This window comes from Eulemur rufifrons, chromosome 21 (assembly GCF_041146395.1).
Source record: "Eulemur rufifrons isolate Redbay chromosome 21, OSU_ERuf_1, whole genome shotgun sequence".
Classification (NCBI taxonomy): Eukaryota; Metazoa; Chordata; class Mammalia; order Primates; family Lemuridae; genus Eulemur; species Eulemur rufifrons.
This window is the reverse complement of record NC_091003.1, coordinates 10,865,565-10,879,953: the sequence shown is the minus strand read 5'-3', so window position 1 is coordinate 10,879,953 and position 14,389 is coordinate 10,865,565. Positions and strand designations below refer to the sequence as shown.

Sequence of the window (14,389 nt, the reverse complement as noted above, 5' to 3'; positions counted from 1 at the left end):
GGAGGTGATGAAACTATTACATCCAGGTCCAAAGCCTGCCCCTCTCATTCCCTCACATCTGTTATTCTCCAGATCTGCCACGTTAGGAGGACCATTTCTAAGGACTTTGTGGAACCTGAGTCAGTGCATCATAAAATATGAAGAGCGGGCTGCTCTGAACCCGATACTCCATGGGTCTTGTTTATAAAATGGCATTGTTCTTTTCCAGTGGGGACTCCTGGCGGCTTTCACACTAGTGTCGGGGAAGTCACACAGCCTGGCGCTGGGAAAACTCTGCATGGGCCACTGTCCCCCCAAGGCAGAAGTTAAATCCTCCCCCCACGAGAAAACCTCACAGGGGCCATTCCCCCCCGAGGGTAAGGAATGAATAAATAAAATCCCAAACTAAGCAATCCCAGCTGCCCCAGAATGTCCCCTACCTGTGACATTCTTTACGGGATCAGAGATGTGGCTCATTATTTGCAGAATGCTACAGAAATTTTTTTGGGGGGAGGGGAGTGGCTTGGAAAAACCATTAGCATATTCGCCACCATCCTACATTGTTAGTTTCCTTGGTTCCAGCAGATTATATACTAGGTTTTGCCACCCTGGAGGTGGCTATTGGGGGGGCAAAGTGACTTCCCAAAGTCATGCAGAGTTTGGAATCAGAATTCCAGGTCTGACTCCCAGCGGACGGCTCTATCCGCACCATCACACGCGTGCACGTCAATCTGCCGTCTCCAGCTCCGATTTCCCGTGCCTGCCTCTTTGACAGCATCTGCAGGCAGGATGCTCCTTCTGATAAAAACCAGTTGCAGAAGTTCCTGCTGCCTCCCTTCGGTTCCTCCTCAAGGCGGGGAGAACACAGAGCAGCCGCATCCACCTGGCCCCGTTTCCCTCCGCTTCGCCGTCCTACTTGATTATCCAGACAAGTGGGATTGTAACATCACGGCCATTGCCATAGTAACAGAGCTTGAAAGATGCCACATTGCCCTGGAAGAGCTGTCTTGCTGCCTACCGGGAGAGCGCCAGGGATGCCAAGCAAAGGAAAGAGTCCTGGCTTGGCGGCACACGGGGACAAGGGTCCTGAATCAATGAGGGGGAGGGGACACGTTAATACTGGCTAAGAACGAGGTGGCAGCAGCGAGGCCACTCCAATGCTCCTGGAGCTTGCATGCTAATCTGCTCGCTAGCCACACAGCCTGCTTCCTCTGTGACGCCGCCGATGCCAGCCTATCGTGCTGGGGTTGACGGCGAGAACAGAGTTGGGACAGGGATATGGCAGGCAAGATTCTGGTGGCTTCAGTGTGATCCCCTGAATCATGTCATCCCAGATTTTACAACAGGGAGAGTTTCACAGGTGGAGGAGTGGCTTTGCCATGGAGATTACGGAGACACGGGTCGCTACCACACTCTACGCCGTCACCCTGGCTCGTGGAAGAATCCACAACACGCGTCATCCCTTTTGCTCTGACAGCTACCAGGGAGACTGCAGTGTCCACAGGAGCCGTCAACAGGACTTAGACTTGAGGGAGGGAGAAGAGAGAGAAAGGGCAGACCAAGTGGCACCCACATCTGGGCCAAAGCTGACCCTTCTTGATTCCTCAATGGCCCTGAGCACCCAGCCAAAACCCAGGACACCAGCCCCATTTGAAGGGCCAAGTTTTTCTGCGAACCCAGCCACAAGTCGATTCCAGGAGCTGGCGTTCCCTGTCTGCGTTCCCAACACAGTCCGAATCCAGCTCACTGTGCACCTGGGCCACTCGCTCCTAACCAGGGGTGGGCATCAAAATCACCTTGTGTGCCGGGCCCCACGCCTGGCATGTCTGCGGGGCGGGGCAGCACGGGGGTTGAAAGCGCAGGCTCTGCCGGGCACACTGGCATGTGTCTGTGGTCCCAGCTGCTCAGCAGGCCAGGGCAGGAGGACCACTTGAGCCCAGGAGTTCGAACCCAGCCTGGGCAACATAGCGAGCCCTCGTCTCTTTAAAAATAAAAATAAAAAAAGAGCTCGAGCTCTGAAGCGGGACCAGGCCTGTGTTGGAAACTCGGTCCACCACTGCCAGCTGGGTGACCTGGGAAAGTGACCGCACCCGTGCAACGGGGAAGCCAGCAGTACCTCCATCACAGGGCTGTGGTGGGGGGGGACGGGAGGTGACCCAAACAGGATGCTCGATGCTGTGCCCGGCGCACACTAAGTGTATGGGACACTAAGCTGTCACAGGTATCCGGTGGGGCCAGCATCTGCATTTTGAACGTACTTCACAGTGATTCTAACCCGCCCGGGCTGGTGCAGGAGGCGGTGATCTCAAGCCTCCTCCCCAGGCTGCAGCATTAAGTACTAGGTACTAGGTTAAAATACCAACAGGTGGGACCTTCACGCATTACCAGGTTCTCAACTTGGGCGGGGGATGGAGACCTACCTGGGCAGGGACGCGTCTAAGCTAGGAGGGCTTCCCCACGCGAGGGGAAGGATGCACGCGCCACGCTGCAGGCAGGAGAGAAGGACAAGGTGGCGAGGACGGGCCGGGGCCAGGCTCTGGGGTCAGCGGTGGGGGAAGGCAGGAGGCAGGATGTGAATGCCAGGAAGCCCCCTGACCCTCCAGCGTCCCCCTGGTGTCCTCAGAGTTCGACCCTAATACACCTGGAAGTGTGCCGACGTGGCGCCGTCCTTCCAGCAGCGCAGGGTGTCCACGGCAACGGAGCGGCAGAGCGGGCAGGTGCGCTCACGGTCCAGCCACAGGCAGAGGCACTCCTCACAGAACACGTGCTGCGGGGACAGCAACCAGCGTGACTCAGGACTCTGCCTGGGTCCTAGGAGCTGGGGACACGGCAGCGAACAAGCCCCACAATCCCTGCCCTCGTGGAGCTTGCACTAGGGCAGCTGGGGACCCGAATCTCTAAAATATCTAGTCTATCAGCAGTTACGCACTGAGATGAAACAGCAGAGGAGGAGGCGTGGGCAGTGCCTGGGAGGGTTGTGATGCTGCCATTTGGGTCAAACCTGCAGGAGGGTGAGGAGGGAGCCCTGGTGGTATCTAGGGTAAGAATGCTCCTGGCAGTAGAGACAGCGTGTGCAAAGGGCCTGTGGCTGGAAAGTGCTGGAGGAACAGCAGCAGAGTGTGGGGAACCGGGGAATGGGAAAGGGAGAAGAGGTCAGAGAAGTGATGGGGGGTTGTGGGCCTTGTGAGGAGTTTGGCTTTTATTCTGAGAGAAGTAGGGAGCCATGGCAGGGCTTTGAGCAGAGGAGTGACCTGATATGATCTGTAGTTTAATTAAGATGATCCCTTTGCCTGCTGGGTTAAGAATGGAACATAGGGGCCAAAAACAGGCAGGGAGACTAGAAAGACCAACAGGTTCCACCACTCTCTGTATAACCTGGACAAGCAACTTAACCTCCCTGTGCCTCAGTTTCTTCATCAGTGAAATGGGGACAATACTCCCCTCATTGAGAGATTAACTAACATGTTCAAAGCACTTAGACAGGACAACCAAATACAGCACACAAATCTTTTTTTTTTTTGAGACAGAATCTCACTCTGTTGCCTGGGCTAGAGTGCCGTGGCATCAGCCTAGCTCACAGCAACCTCAGACTCCTGGGCCCAAGGGATCCTCCTGTCTCAGCCTCCCGAGTAGCTGGGACTACAGGTGTGTGCCACCCTGCCCGGCTAATTTTTTCTATATATATTTTTAGTTGTCCATATAATTTCTTTCTATTTTTAGTAGAGACGGGGTCTCGCTCTTGCTCAGGCTGGTCTCGAACTCCTGACCTCAAACAATCCGCCCACCTCGGCCTCCCAGAGTGCTAGGATTACAGGCGTGAGCCATCTCGCCCGGCCAGCACACAAATCTTGACTAGGTTCAGGATGGGGGGAAAACCCCCAGCTATAAAGGACATTTTGAAGGCCACCAGAGTAATTAGAATATGTCAAACATATTAGATATTTTAAATTAATCTTAAATTTCCTGGGGGTGCTAGTGGAACTGTGATCATGGGAGAGTATGTCCTTGTTCCCGGGATGCTGAAGTATTTGCAGATGACAAATCGAAATGTCTGCAACTTCCTCTCAACTAGTTAGGGGAAAACACTTTTATCAAGAAAAAGTGGTAAAATGTTAACGATTAGTAAATGCAGGTGAAGAATAGAAGGGTGTTTATCCTACTATCCTTTAACTTTTCTGTAGGCTTGAAATTCTTCAAAATAAACAGTCTGAGGAAAATGATAATATAAAAAAATCTAAACAAAATGTTTTTTTGAAAAGTAAAAAAATAAAAAAAAGCAGGCACTTGGAATAATGCCTGGCACATAGTAAGTGCTGTAGAGGTGTTAGCTAGTATTATAGTGATACGTATTATCTTACGCCTGTTTATCGTTTAATAAATCTGTCTCTCCATAACGGGCTGTAAGCTTCTTATAAATCCACTCATTCCTAGCATGGTATACAGTAGGTGCCTAATTGTAGACCACGCTCTGAAGAAGAGTTCCGCAGTGCTATGGGAGGTGTGTAACAAAGGGACCAGTCTGATCCGGGGAGAGGGGGTAGTCCAGGAAGGCTTCCTGGAGGAAGAGGTGTATGAGTTGAGCCCTGAAGGACATTTAGCAGTTAGCTGGGTGAAGAAAGGGGGTGGAGATAGAACATTCCAGGCTGAAGGCGTTTGAGGCACTCAAGGACAGCTGATGTGGCTGGAGTGAGGTGGATGTAGGGGAGTGGGGAGAGGAGATCCGTCCACACAGAGCCTTGAAGACCATTCCAGATGCTCACCATGGTCTGTAGGGCAGGACCCAGGCGTCAGCAGGCCTAGCACCTTCTATAGATTCCCAACACAGCACCCAAGGCCTTCTATGACGGCCCCTCTCCCTCTTCAGCCTCATCACCCCAGGGTACCCGATGTCACTGACATCCCACATGACCTTCAACGCAAGGCTTATTCAGAGCCTTTACATTAGCATTAATATCTGCCTGGGCTGCCCCTTATCCACCCTATCAGCTGGGTGCATGCCTACTCCTTCTGGAAGATTCACCCAGGCAGTCACACCGCCTCTGCTTTGTGATGTCTTCCCTTTGAAGGGGAGATAGGATGTTGCTTTAGCCTAGTGGGCTCTTCATCCACCCACTCATCCATCGTCCTTCTGTTAGTCCATCTAGTCATCCAACTATCCACCTACCCACCCACCCACCCACCCATCCTTCTATTCACTCACCTACCTGACTGTCCATCTACCCATCCATCCATCCATCCATCCAACCATCCATCCACTCACCCATCTGTCTTGCCCATCCACACAGTCACCTACCCATTTGTACTGCTATCCACCTACCTGTGCATTCACTCACCTACTCCTCTACCTGGGCACCATCCATCCATCTATCCATCTATCCAACCATTCTATCCACCTCCATCCTATTCATCTACCCATTCCATCACCCATTCCATCCATCCATCTGTTCAATATTTACTGAGCCAATACTGTGGCTCTGCTGTTAAGCAAGACAGACATGGTCTCCATTCTCAAGACGCTTGTAATCAGGCAGAGGGGAGACACCCCTTACTCAACTAGCTACCGGATGAACTACCCAGCTAACAACTGGAATAAGTGCTATGAAGGAAACACACCGGGACCTAAGAGACCATACAGCTAAAAACATGACTAGTCTGGGGAGGCAGAGTCAGGGAAGCCTTTATGGAGGAAGCAACATTAGAGCTGAGTCATTCATTCATTCCATGCATTTAGGAATCAGCAAGGCCCTTTCACCTGTGCAAGCCATCTCTGCCCTTCCAGACCCAGATCAGAGCAGCGGAGCAAGACTGAGATGTGTGCGCAGCCTGGTCATGCTTCTGGTCTCCAGCCAGCACTGGGCGTGGCCGTTACTCCGAGATCTGGGACAATGGTGTCTTGTTCGACCTCCCCCCTCCCCAAGAATTGCTACTCCAGCTTTGGGAAGACGCAGTGGTATCAGGAGAAGGATGGAAGAGAGACAAACAGACCGAGGCTTACGGAGATGGCCAGACTTTCACCTTGACATCTTGTTCCAATAGTCCCTGCTATCGAGAAGGAAATACAGATGGCTCTGAAACATATGAAAAGATGCTCAACCACGCTCATAATTAAGGAAATGCAAATTAAAACTGTGCTGAGATAGTGTTTGTCACCTGTCAGATTGGCAGAGCTCAGAAGAGGCTTGATAACGCTGTGTGTTGGTGGTGGTGGGGGGGGGGGAGCGAGGGGCCGTGTCACGCTGCGCACTGGAGATGTAAGTGGATACACTCTTTATGGAGGGCAATTTAGCAATATCTGTCAAAACTGCGCACCCTCTGACCTAGCAATTCCACCGCTAGGAGTTTAGCCTTCCAAGAGCTTGTGCATGTGTGAAATGGAACGCATGCCCATAAGGGCTGGTATTTATTGAACCCTGACCACGTGCCAGGTGTCATTCTAAATGCCTCACTTGAATTAACTTATTTAATCACCATGATGGGCCCAGGTAGGTGCAATTGATCTCCTATTTTTCAGATCATTTGTGACAGTCCTATTTGAGATAACAAAAGATTATAAGCTACTAAATGCCTCTCAGTAGAATGGGTAGACAAATTGGGGTCTACCCATAAAATAGCATGCCATGCAGCTATACAATAGGGTAAGGAACAATCTCTAAGGCAGTTCCAAGTTTGAAAGGCAAGGTGCAGAAAGGAGCATGGGTACAACTTATGTTTTTTTTTTTTAAAAAGAGGTCGGGTGTCCCAGCCCTTTGGGAGGCCAAGGCAGGAGGATCATTTGAGCCCAGGAGTTCGAGACCAGCCTGGGCAACATAGCAAGACTCTGTCTCTACGGAAAATCAGAAAAATTAACCCACGCCTGTAGTTCCAGCTACTCAGGAGGCTGAGGCAGGAGGATCACTTGAGCCCAGGAGTTCAGGGTTGCAGTGAGCTATGACCATGCCACTGCACTCCAGCCTGGGCAACAGAACAACACCCTGTCTCTTACAATAAATAAATAAATAAACATTTAAAAAGATGTAAACACACACACACACATGCACACATACACAGTGACAGGCCTCCTTTTAATATCTTTAAAACTTTCTTTAAAAATAAACTTTTATTTTGGAATGATTTTAGGCTTACAGAAAAGTTGCAAAGATAGAACAGAAAATCCCCATATACCCTTCACTGGGTTTCAGTTCCGCCTGGTGTTACCATCCTGCATTGCCATGGTACACTTGTCAAAGCTAAGAATCCCACACTGATATGTTGCTACTGACTAAGCTCCAGATTTTATTCGGATTTCGTCAAACTAGTTTTCTATTAACGTCCTTTCCCTCTTCTGGGATCCAACCCAGGTCCCATGTTGCATTTAGTCATCATGTCTCCTTAATCTCCTTTTTGAATTTTGATTCATGCAAATATATTATCAATCTAAAAAGAAATAAAATTAAAAATAAACCCTCCCCCAAGTCCCCAAATAGCAATAAAAAAAAATTTGCTGATGCTTTAAAAAGGACCCCACCTCCTGTCCCCTCACCCATAGGCCTTTCCATGCCTTCTGGTCCCCAGGCTTATGCCTCCTCCAAAAAGCCTCCCTGGAACGTATTGCTTTCTGCCCTAGTCCCCGGGGACACTGCATGAATCTCTCTTATACAGCACTTATCACCGCCTGCCTTGTTTCATAGTTATTTATGTACGTGCCTGTCTCCCCAAGGAGAGTGTGAGCTTCCAGAGGAGGGGACAGAATCTTTGTGCCCTCTGCCTCTCCTCCCCTGTGTCTGACACGATGCTGTGACCCCATACACATTTGCTGAATTGACACCTATACCCTGGTGTTAGGAGGAGGAGGAGGAGGAAGAGGAGGAGGAGGGCGAGGGGGAGGGGGAGGAGGGGGAGGGGGAGGAGGGGGAGGGGGAGGAGAGGGTGCATTTAGGGAGTTAAAAGGGACTGACCACTATTTTTCACCATGGGCTGGTGTCCCATGACTAATAATAAAAACAAGTGGCAATAATAATTATACTGATCATTATACTACTGGCAACTCCTATATCTGAATAATTGAAATTTAGTTCTTGCCATTGCTGATCTCCTTGAATTATAATAATAGCTTTATCAAGTAGGTATTATTATTATGCCCATTTTATACATGGCACAAAATAAGGCTCAGGGAGATGCAGCGACCCACGTGGGGCTCAAGAATGCTGCTGAAATTCACACTCAGGATGTTCTGACGCTGCGCTACCGTGAATTTGGCGTTTCTACATTTTACCAATGAAACCGAGGCTCAGAGAGGTAAAGAGATCTGCCCAAGGCCACCCAGCTAACAGGAGGCAGAGCTGAGATTTGAACTTGGGTCTGGCTGACGCCAGTCAGATTGCTTCCCAAGACCCATGCCAGAGCCCTGAGGGCCGGTCATGGGGAAGGGTCCTGCTGTCCCCCAGCCTCAGTCTCCAGCGGCCCAGCCCAAGCCTGCTCACCTGGCACAGGAGAATGAGGGGTTCTCGGAACTCAGCCTGGCAGATGGCACAGATGTCGCCGGCTTCTGTGCACTGCTGCCCCGTGGCTCGGACGCCGTAGTTCTGTTTGAGGGAGGGGAGAGACAAACACAGCTGTGGACCCTTGTGGGAGCCGGACCCTCCCAGGATGGAGAGGCTGCTGCTGTTTCCAGCTCCGGGTTCCCGCGACCCCAGTGGGGACCACTTAAAGCCAACTCACCTGAGAGGTGCAGAGAAGCTTCAGGGCTTTCCTAACTCCGCCCACACGGCCACAGATGTCAAATGACTGAAAGGAGAGCAGAGTGGTGGCTGAAAAGCAACCAAGGATCTCGCGTGACCCCTGCACAATCCCCCCACCTCCTCACCCTTGTCTTTGACTCAAAACATGTTCAGGGCTCTCCTTCCCATTTGTGACTCCTCATCCCTTTCAGCTTTGCTTGGCTTTTGTCTTGTAGCCTGACAGCAACAGTCTCCCCAGCTGTCTAGGCCAGGATGGCAAATACATGGCACATATACTGCCTCTTCCCCCTCCCAAGCCCAGGGCAGGCATTGCTAATCTATCACAGCACTCTTCCCCGGAGCCCAGCCAGAGCCTGATAATCCTTCTCCATGCAGTGCTCCAGTCAGCCACTGTGTCCATCAGAATCAGGAAGCAGGAAAAGTCCCAGTGGCTGAGGCTGCATGGACTGCCTGGCTAGTCCTGCTGGGAGGAAGGGAAGAGAGGAACACATGCAGTTCCTCCCACATTCTCTAAAGCCAGAAATAGAGAAAGGAAAAGAAAGAGAAGGATGTATTTACTTTCAGGGCGAAAAAAACCCTGATTTGTACTAATAATGAAAAGAGAAATACTGCATACTGATTTGAAGAGTTGAGGGTGTGCAATTTAAGAGAGATACTGTTTTCTTTCTTTTTTTTCAGAGACAGGGTCTTGCTCTGTCGCCCAGGCTGGAGTGCAATGGTGTGATCATAGCTCACGGCAGCCTTGAACTCCTGGGCTCGAGTGAGTAGCTGGGACTACAGGTGCAGGCTACTGGTTAATTTTTCTGATTTTTTTTTTTTGGTAGAGACAGGTTCTTGCTATGTTGCCCAGGCTGGTCTGGAACCCTTGGCCTCAAGTGATTCTCTAAGAGGAATAGTATTCTTGAGGAAAGAGGGATAGAAAACAAATTCAGTGGAAGTGTGGTTAAAAGCTCCGGGTTCCGTCATCTTTAGCTGAGTGACCTTGGGCAAATGACCTCTCCCTGGGCCTCAGTTTCTTCACTATAAAATGGGAGCAATAATGGTATGTACCTTGAAGCGTTGCTGTGGAGATGACTCTGTGAAAGAACATCCTATGTGAGCTTCAATGGCAAGAAATTAGGGTGGATTCAACCATAAAAGTACTGATATATGCTACAATGTGGATGACCCTCAAAAACATTAACATTATGCTAAGTGCAAGAAGCTAGACACAAAAGGTCACATACTGTGTGATTCCATTTATATGAGACATCCAGAATAGGGAAGTTTATAGAGACAGAAAGCAGATTAGTGGTTGCCAGGGGCTGGGGGAACAGGGAATGGGGAGTGACTACTTAATGGGTACAGGGTTTCTTTTGGGGGTGATGAAAAAACCTTGGGACTATCATGAGGTGGTAGTTGCGTGACACTGTGAATCTGCTAAATGCCATTGACCTGCACACTTTAAACGGTCAGTGGTTCATTTTTATGTTGTGTGAATTTTACTTCAATTAGTAAAAAAGAAACGACATTAGCAGGGGTATTCCAGTCTTCCCAGTGGAGCCGCCCTCCGGGTCTGGCCAGTGCGTGGGGCCACGTCACCTTGCAGAGGCTGTAGAGAACGATCAGGACCCCTCCCAGGAAGTAGCCGTTGGAGGAGTCGTCGCCCATGATGTACTTGTACCACAGCTGGATGGGGACGAGTGAGCGGAACAGCTGGCTCAGCTCCTCGATGACCAGATAGAACTTTCCCTGTGACCACACAGAGAGCATCAATTATTATTAGCCGTAAAGACCCAAAGGACCGAGCTGGGGGGGCCCCAGCCCGGGCAGTAATGACACTCCAGGTCACAGGCAGGCCATCAATCAGCTCTGGAAAGCACTCAGGCCACCTCCTAATGGGGCTGTGATATGGCCAGGGAGACGAGGCCCCTGCCCGCTGCCCTCACCCGCCACCCACCATCCCAGAAGATCAACATGCTGAGGGTCACGTTTCAGGGTAGGAGAAACTCTACACCTTTGGCAGAGCATTGGAGGGTGGGTCTTGCTACGGCTCAGAGGGCTCAAAGCCAAATGCGGGGGCACAGCCCCTATGCCCGTACCCAGATCACCCTGTCCCTAGAGAGCTGGTTTCTGGTTGAAACATCAAACTTCCCACTTGCCCCTTGGCAGCTCTAGAACAAGCGTCAGCAAACTTCCTCTACAAAGGGCCAGGTGGTGAGTACTTTGTCTCTGCAGGCCACACAGCCTCTGCTGTTGCAGTGGAGAGCAGCCTCAGACAATAGGTAAGTGAACGGGTGTGGCTGTGCTCCAATAAAACTTTATTTACAAAAACAGGTGGCGGGATGTATTTGGCCCGTGGCCTGTAGTTTGCTGACCCCTGGCCTAGAACATCAGAAGCCAGAGAAGTCAAATCTCGGTGGGGTCTCCAACACATCCCAGAATTTCCCAGGAGGCTCAGGTAGAAGATTCTTGGCCCTTCTTTCAGTTGCTTGATGACACCAAGCTCTTCCTTTGCAGATGGAAGAGTGGTCCCTCTACTCTTTGTCACCTCCTATGAGAACTTCCCCGACTCCTTAATTACATTAGGTGCTCCTGTCACACCCTCTCAGACTGCCCTACACCACTCCTTCAGACCATGTCTCACCATTTGTAAAAAATTATTTTAGTATCTGTCTGTCCCATTGGACTGTAAGTCCTTTATGGGAAAAGATTATTTGGCTCTGGGTGTATCCCCAGCATCTAGGACATAGTTGGTGCTCATTTAGTAACGGGGGAATCTTTCTCTCTCTCTTTCTCTCTTTTTTCTTTTAAGAGAGAGGGTCTCACTCTGTCGCCCAGGCTGGAGTCAGTGCTGCAATGACAGCTCAAAATTCTGGGCTCAAGTGATCTTCCCACCAGCCCGCCAAGTAGCTGCGACCATAGGTACGCAACACCACACCTAGCAAATTTTTTTTGTTTTTTGTAGAGATGGAGTCTTGCTATGTTTCCCAGGCTGCTCTTGAACTCCTGGCCTCAAGCGATCCTCTGGCCTCCGCCTGCCAACCCTTTGGGATTACAGGTGTGAGCCACTGCGCCTGGTCAATGGGAGACCCTTGGAGCTAATGATTCTGGCCTCATTACTCACATCAACTTTCTAGAGTTTGCTGACAGAGAACGAGAGTTAGAAAAGGAACATCAGAGAGAGAATGTCTCTTTCTAAGCAAGCACTGATGTCACAGAAAACAAAATTAAGGGAGTGAGTGCCTACGAGGCACCACATTAAAGGTAGCAATTAGCTGTTGGGGGGGGGGGCACTCTGAGAAGGAGCTCAAACCGCCAGGGAAAACTAGGCATATTCCACTGGAACCATCTCTCCCTAATTAAGCAGTTTTATAATTCCAGCTTTCTTAAGCATGTTATTTCTGCCGACCACCAAATGGAACATGTGGTTTCTCTGGGGTGTCAGAGAACAAGGAAAGCCATCAGATTAAGAGCCGTCTTGCCTCCCTGCCACCGTGAAGGGGGAACAGTAGCAATTGTTGCAGGACTTGCTTGGGCACGGATGGTTTCTGCTTGGATTCTGATAGAGGGGGCGGGAGCGGTTGTGTTGGGAGGGCAGATTCTATTCTGACTTCCTCGCTGCTAGAATGGAGGGTGGGACAAAAAGTGAAATGGGAAACAACAGAGGGCTGGCTCCAGAAGGAGGTGGTAAGTGAAGGAGAGGGGGATGCCGAGAAGCAGAAGACATGAACAGAGAAGGAGAATTTTCTAGAAGAATGCACCTACACGAGAAACATGATGAAGAATTCTAGGGATGAGGAAGAAGGGAGGAGAGACATAATCAGATATTTGTTAGCAGCTTTGATGTACAAAGAATATATAGAGATAAAAAACATTTTTTTGTATTAAGATTAATAATGAATATTTATAAAGTTTGCCTGTTTATGAATCTCTTTCATACACATTTTCTCATCTGTAGAGGCAGGAGAGCCTCATGGCTAAGAGAATGGGATTTGGGATTCCAAGGTTAGATCTATCGTCTACTAAATTGGTTGATTTTGGACAATAATTTAACCACTCTGAGCCTCAGTTTCCTTCTCTGTAAATAGGGTTGAATACATACATATACATACACACACACACACACACACACACATATATACACATATGTACAGAATATGCATGCACTGGTGTGCTGGCAAACCAGGTGTCTGGGATAAATAAAGGCCCCGATTTGTGTGTTTGCCAATTTCTGTGGTGTAAATATTCCCACAAGGCCAACTTCAAGCTACCAATGGTTTAACAACTGCATGCAAATTTCCTGAAAATTTAACCGTTCTGCTGGGCACAGTGGCTCACAGCTATAATCCTAGCACTTTGGGAGGCTGAGGTGGAAGGATCACTTGAGGCCAGGAGTTTGAGGCCAGCCTGAGCAACATGGTCAGACCCCAGTCTCTACCAAAAAGTACAAAAATTAGCCATGTGTGGTGGTGCACATCTATAGTTCCAGCTACTCAGGAGGCTGAGGTGGGAGGATCACTTGAACCCAGGAGTTTGAGGCTGCAGTGAGCTATGATCACGCCACTGCACCCTAGCCTGGGCAACAAAGCAAGACCTTATCTCTAAAAAAATAAATAAATGAAAATAAAAAAGAAGGGGGTGTCAGAAAAAGAAGGCTAGAAAGCTTCACTGGACTAAAGCTAGCAGAGAGCCAGGAGTCTGCATTTCAAAGCCCTACTCCAATGTACTTATTTTATAGGAACCGCTTCCAGCCTCTGGGCCAGAGGGGTCCCTCGGAAGTACTAAGGGCCCCTCAGCCTTCAGGGAGATTGTCCCTCTCTTGCTCTTCTTCCCCTGGACTACTTGGCTAGCATGGCCAGGAGTGGTGGGAGAAAGAAGTGCTGATGGGGGATGGGCTGAAGACAGAAGGAAGGCTAGAGAGGAAGGCAAGAAGGGAAGGAGGGAAGGGCACAGAAACAGGAGGGGAAATGGGGCTGTGGGGAGAAGAAATAAACTGAGAAATGACAGAGTTAGGGGTCAGAAAAGAAAAGGACACGCAGGAGTTAAGAGTCCAGGTGAGAAGGAAGGGGGAGGCCAGAGGGGAAGAGAGTAATCTGGTCACTAAGCACACACCACGTACAGCAAATGCTCCTCCTAGAGGTAGTTATGATCAATTCCCATTTCTCAGATGAGAAAGCTCAAACATTGAGGCAGGAAGGGAAAAACAGAGTGGGAGTCTAGGCAAGTGAGAGGATTACAGGACAGAAGAAACTAGCAGATAAAGATAAATGAGGGCTCGCTCACAGCTTTGGTGATGAAAGTTTCTTGGTTGAACACTTGGTACCTGCAGACTGTCCCCAAACTCTGACACCCATAGGAGCTGGTAATTGGTAATTATTAGCTCTAGTTAACAGGTGAGGAAAGAGAGGCTCAAAGAGGTGAAGCATGTTGTCCAAAGTTGCTAGACAGTGGTAGAGCCAGGGTTTAAATTCAGCCTGATTTTCCATCTCCTGCTTTGAGCCACTGTGAGGAACAGAGAAACAAAGACCCTGGGAGATAAAGAGAGACGAGGGGAGAGAGCAGGCAAAGATGCAAGGTCTGGGGGGAGAGAGGGAGGGAGAACTGAAGAGAGATGATAAAATTCAGAACAATGGTAACCTTCGTGGGGGTACTGAGCAGAAGGGAGGACAAACGACCCTTCCAGGTGCTGGAAATGTTCTACATCTGTGATG

At 49.7% G+C, this 14,389-nt stretch overlaps 1 protein-coding gene across 1 annotated transcript in view; it reads right to left on the bottom strand.

Annotated features, from left to right (window-relative positions):
* Nucleotides 1-2,443: 2,443 nt before the first annotated feature.
* RNFT2 (ring finger protein, transmembrane 2) overlaps nt 2,444-14,389 on the bottom strand; it is a 44,857-nt gene continuing 32,911 nt past the window's right edge. The window contains exons 7-10 of the mRNA XM_069497280.1: nt 10,278-10,427; nt 8,677-8,742; nt 8,439-8,540; nt 2,444-2,746 (exon numbers count right to left, since the gene is read on the bottom strand). Of these exons, the coding sequence (XP_069353381.1) occupies nt 2,612-2,746; nt 8,439-8,540; nt 8,677-8,742; nt 10,278-10,427 (453 nt within the window). The 3' untranslated portion in view covers nt 2,444-2,611. The remainder of the gene's footprint in view (nt 2,747-8,438; nt 8,541-8,676; nt 8,743-10,277; nt 10,428-14,389) is intronic.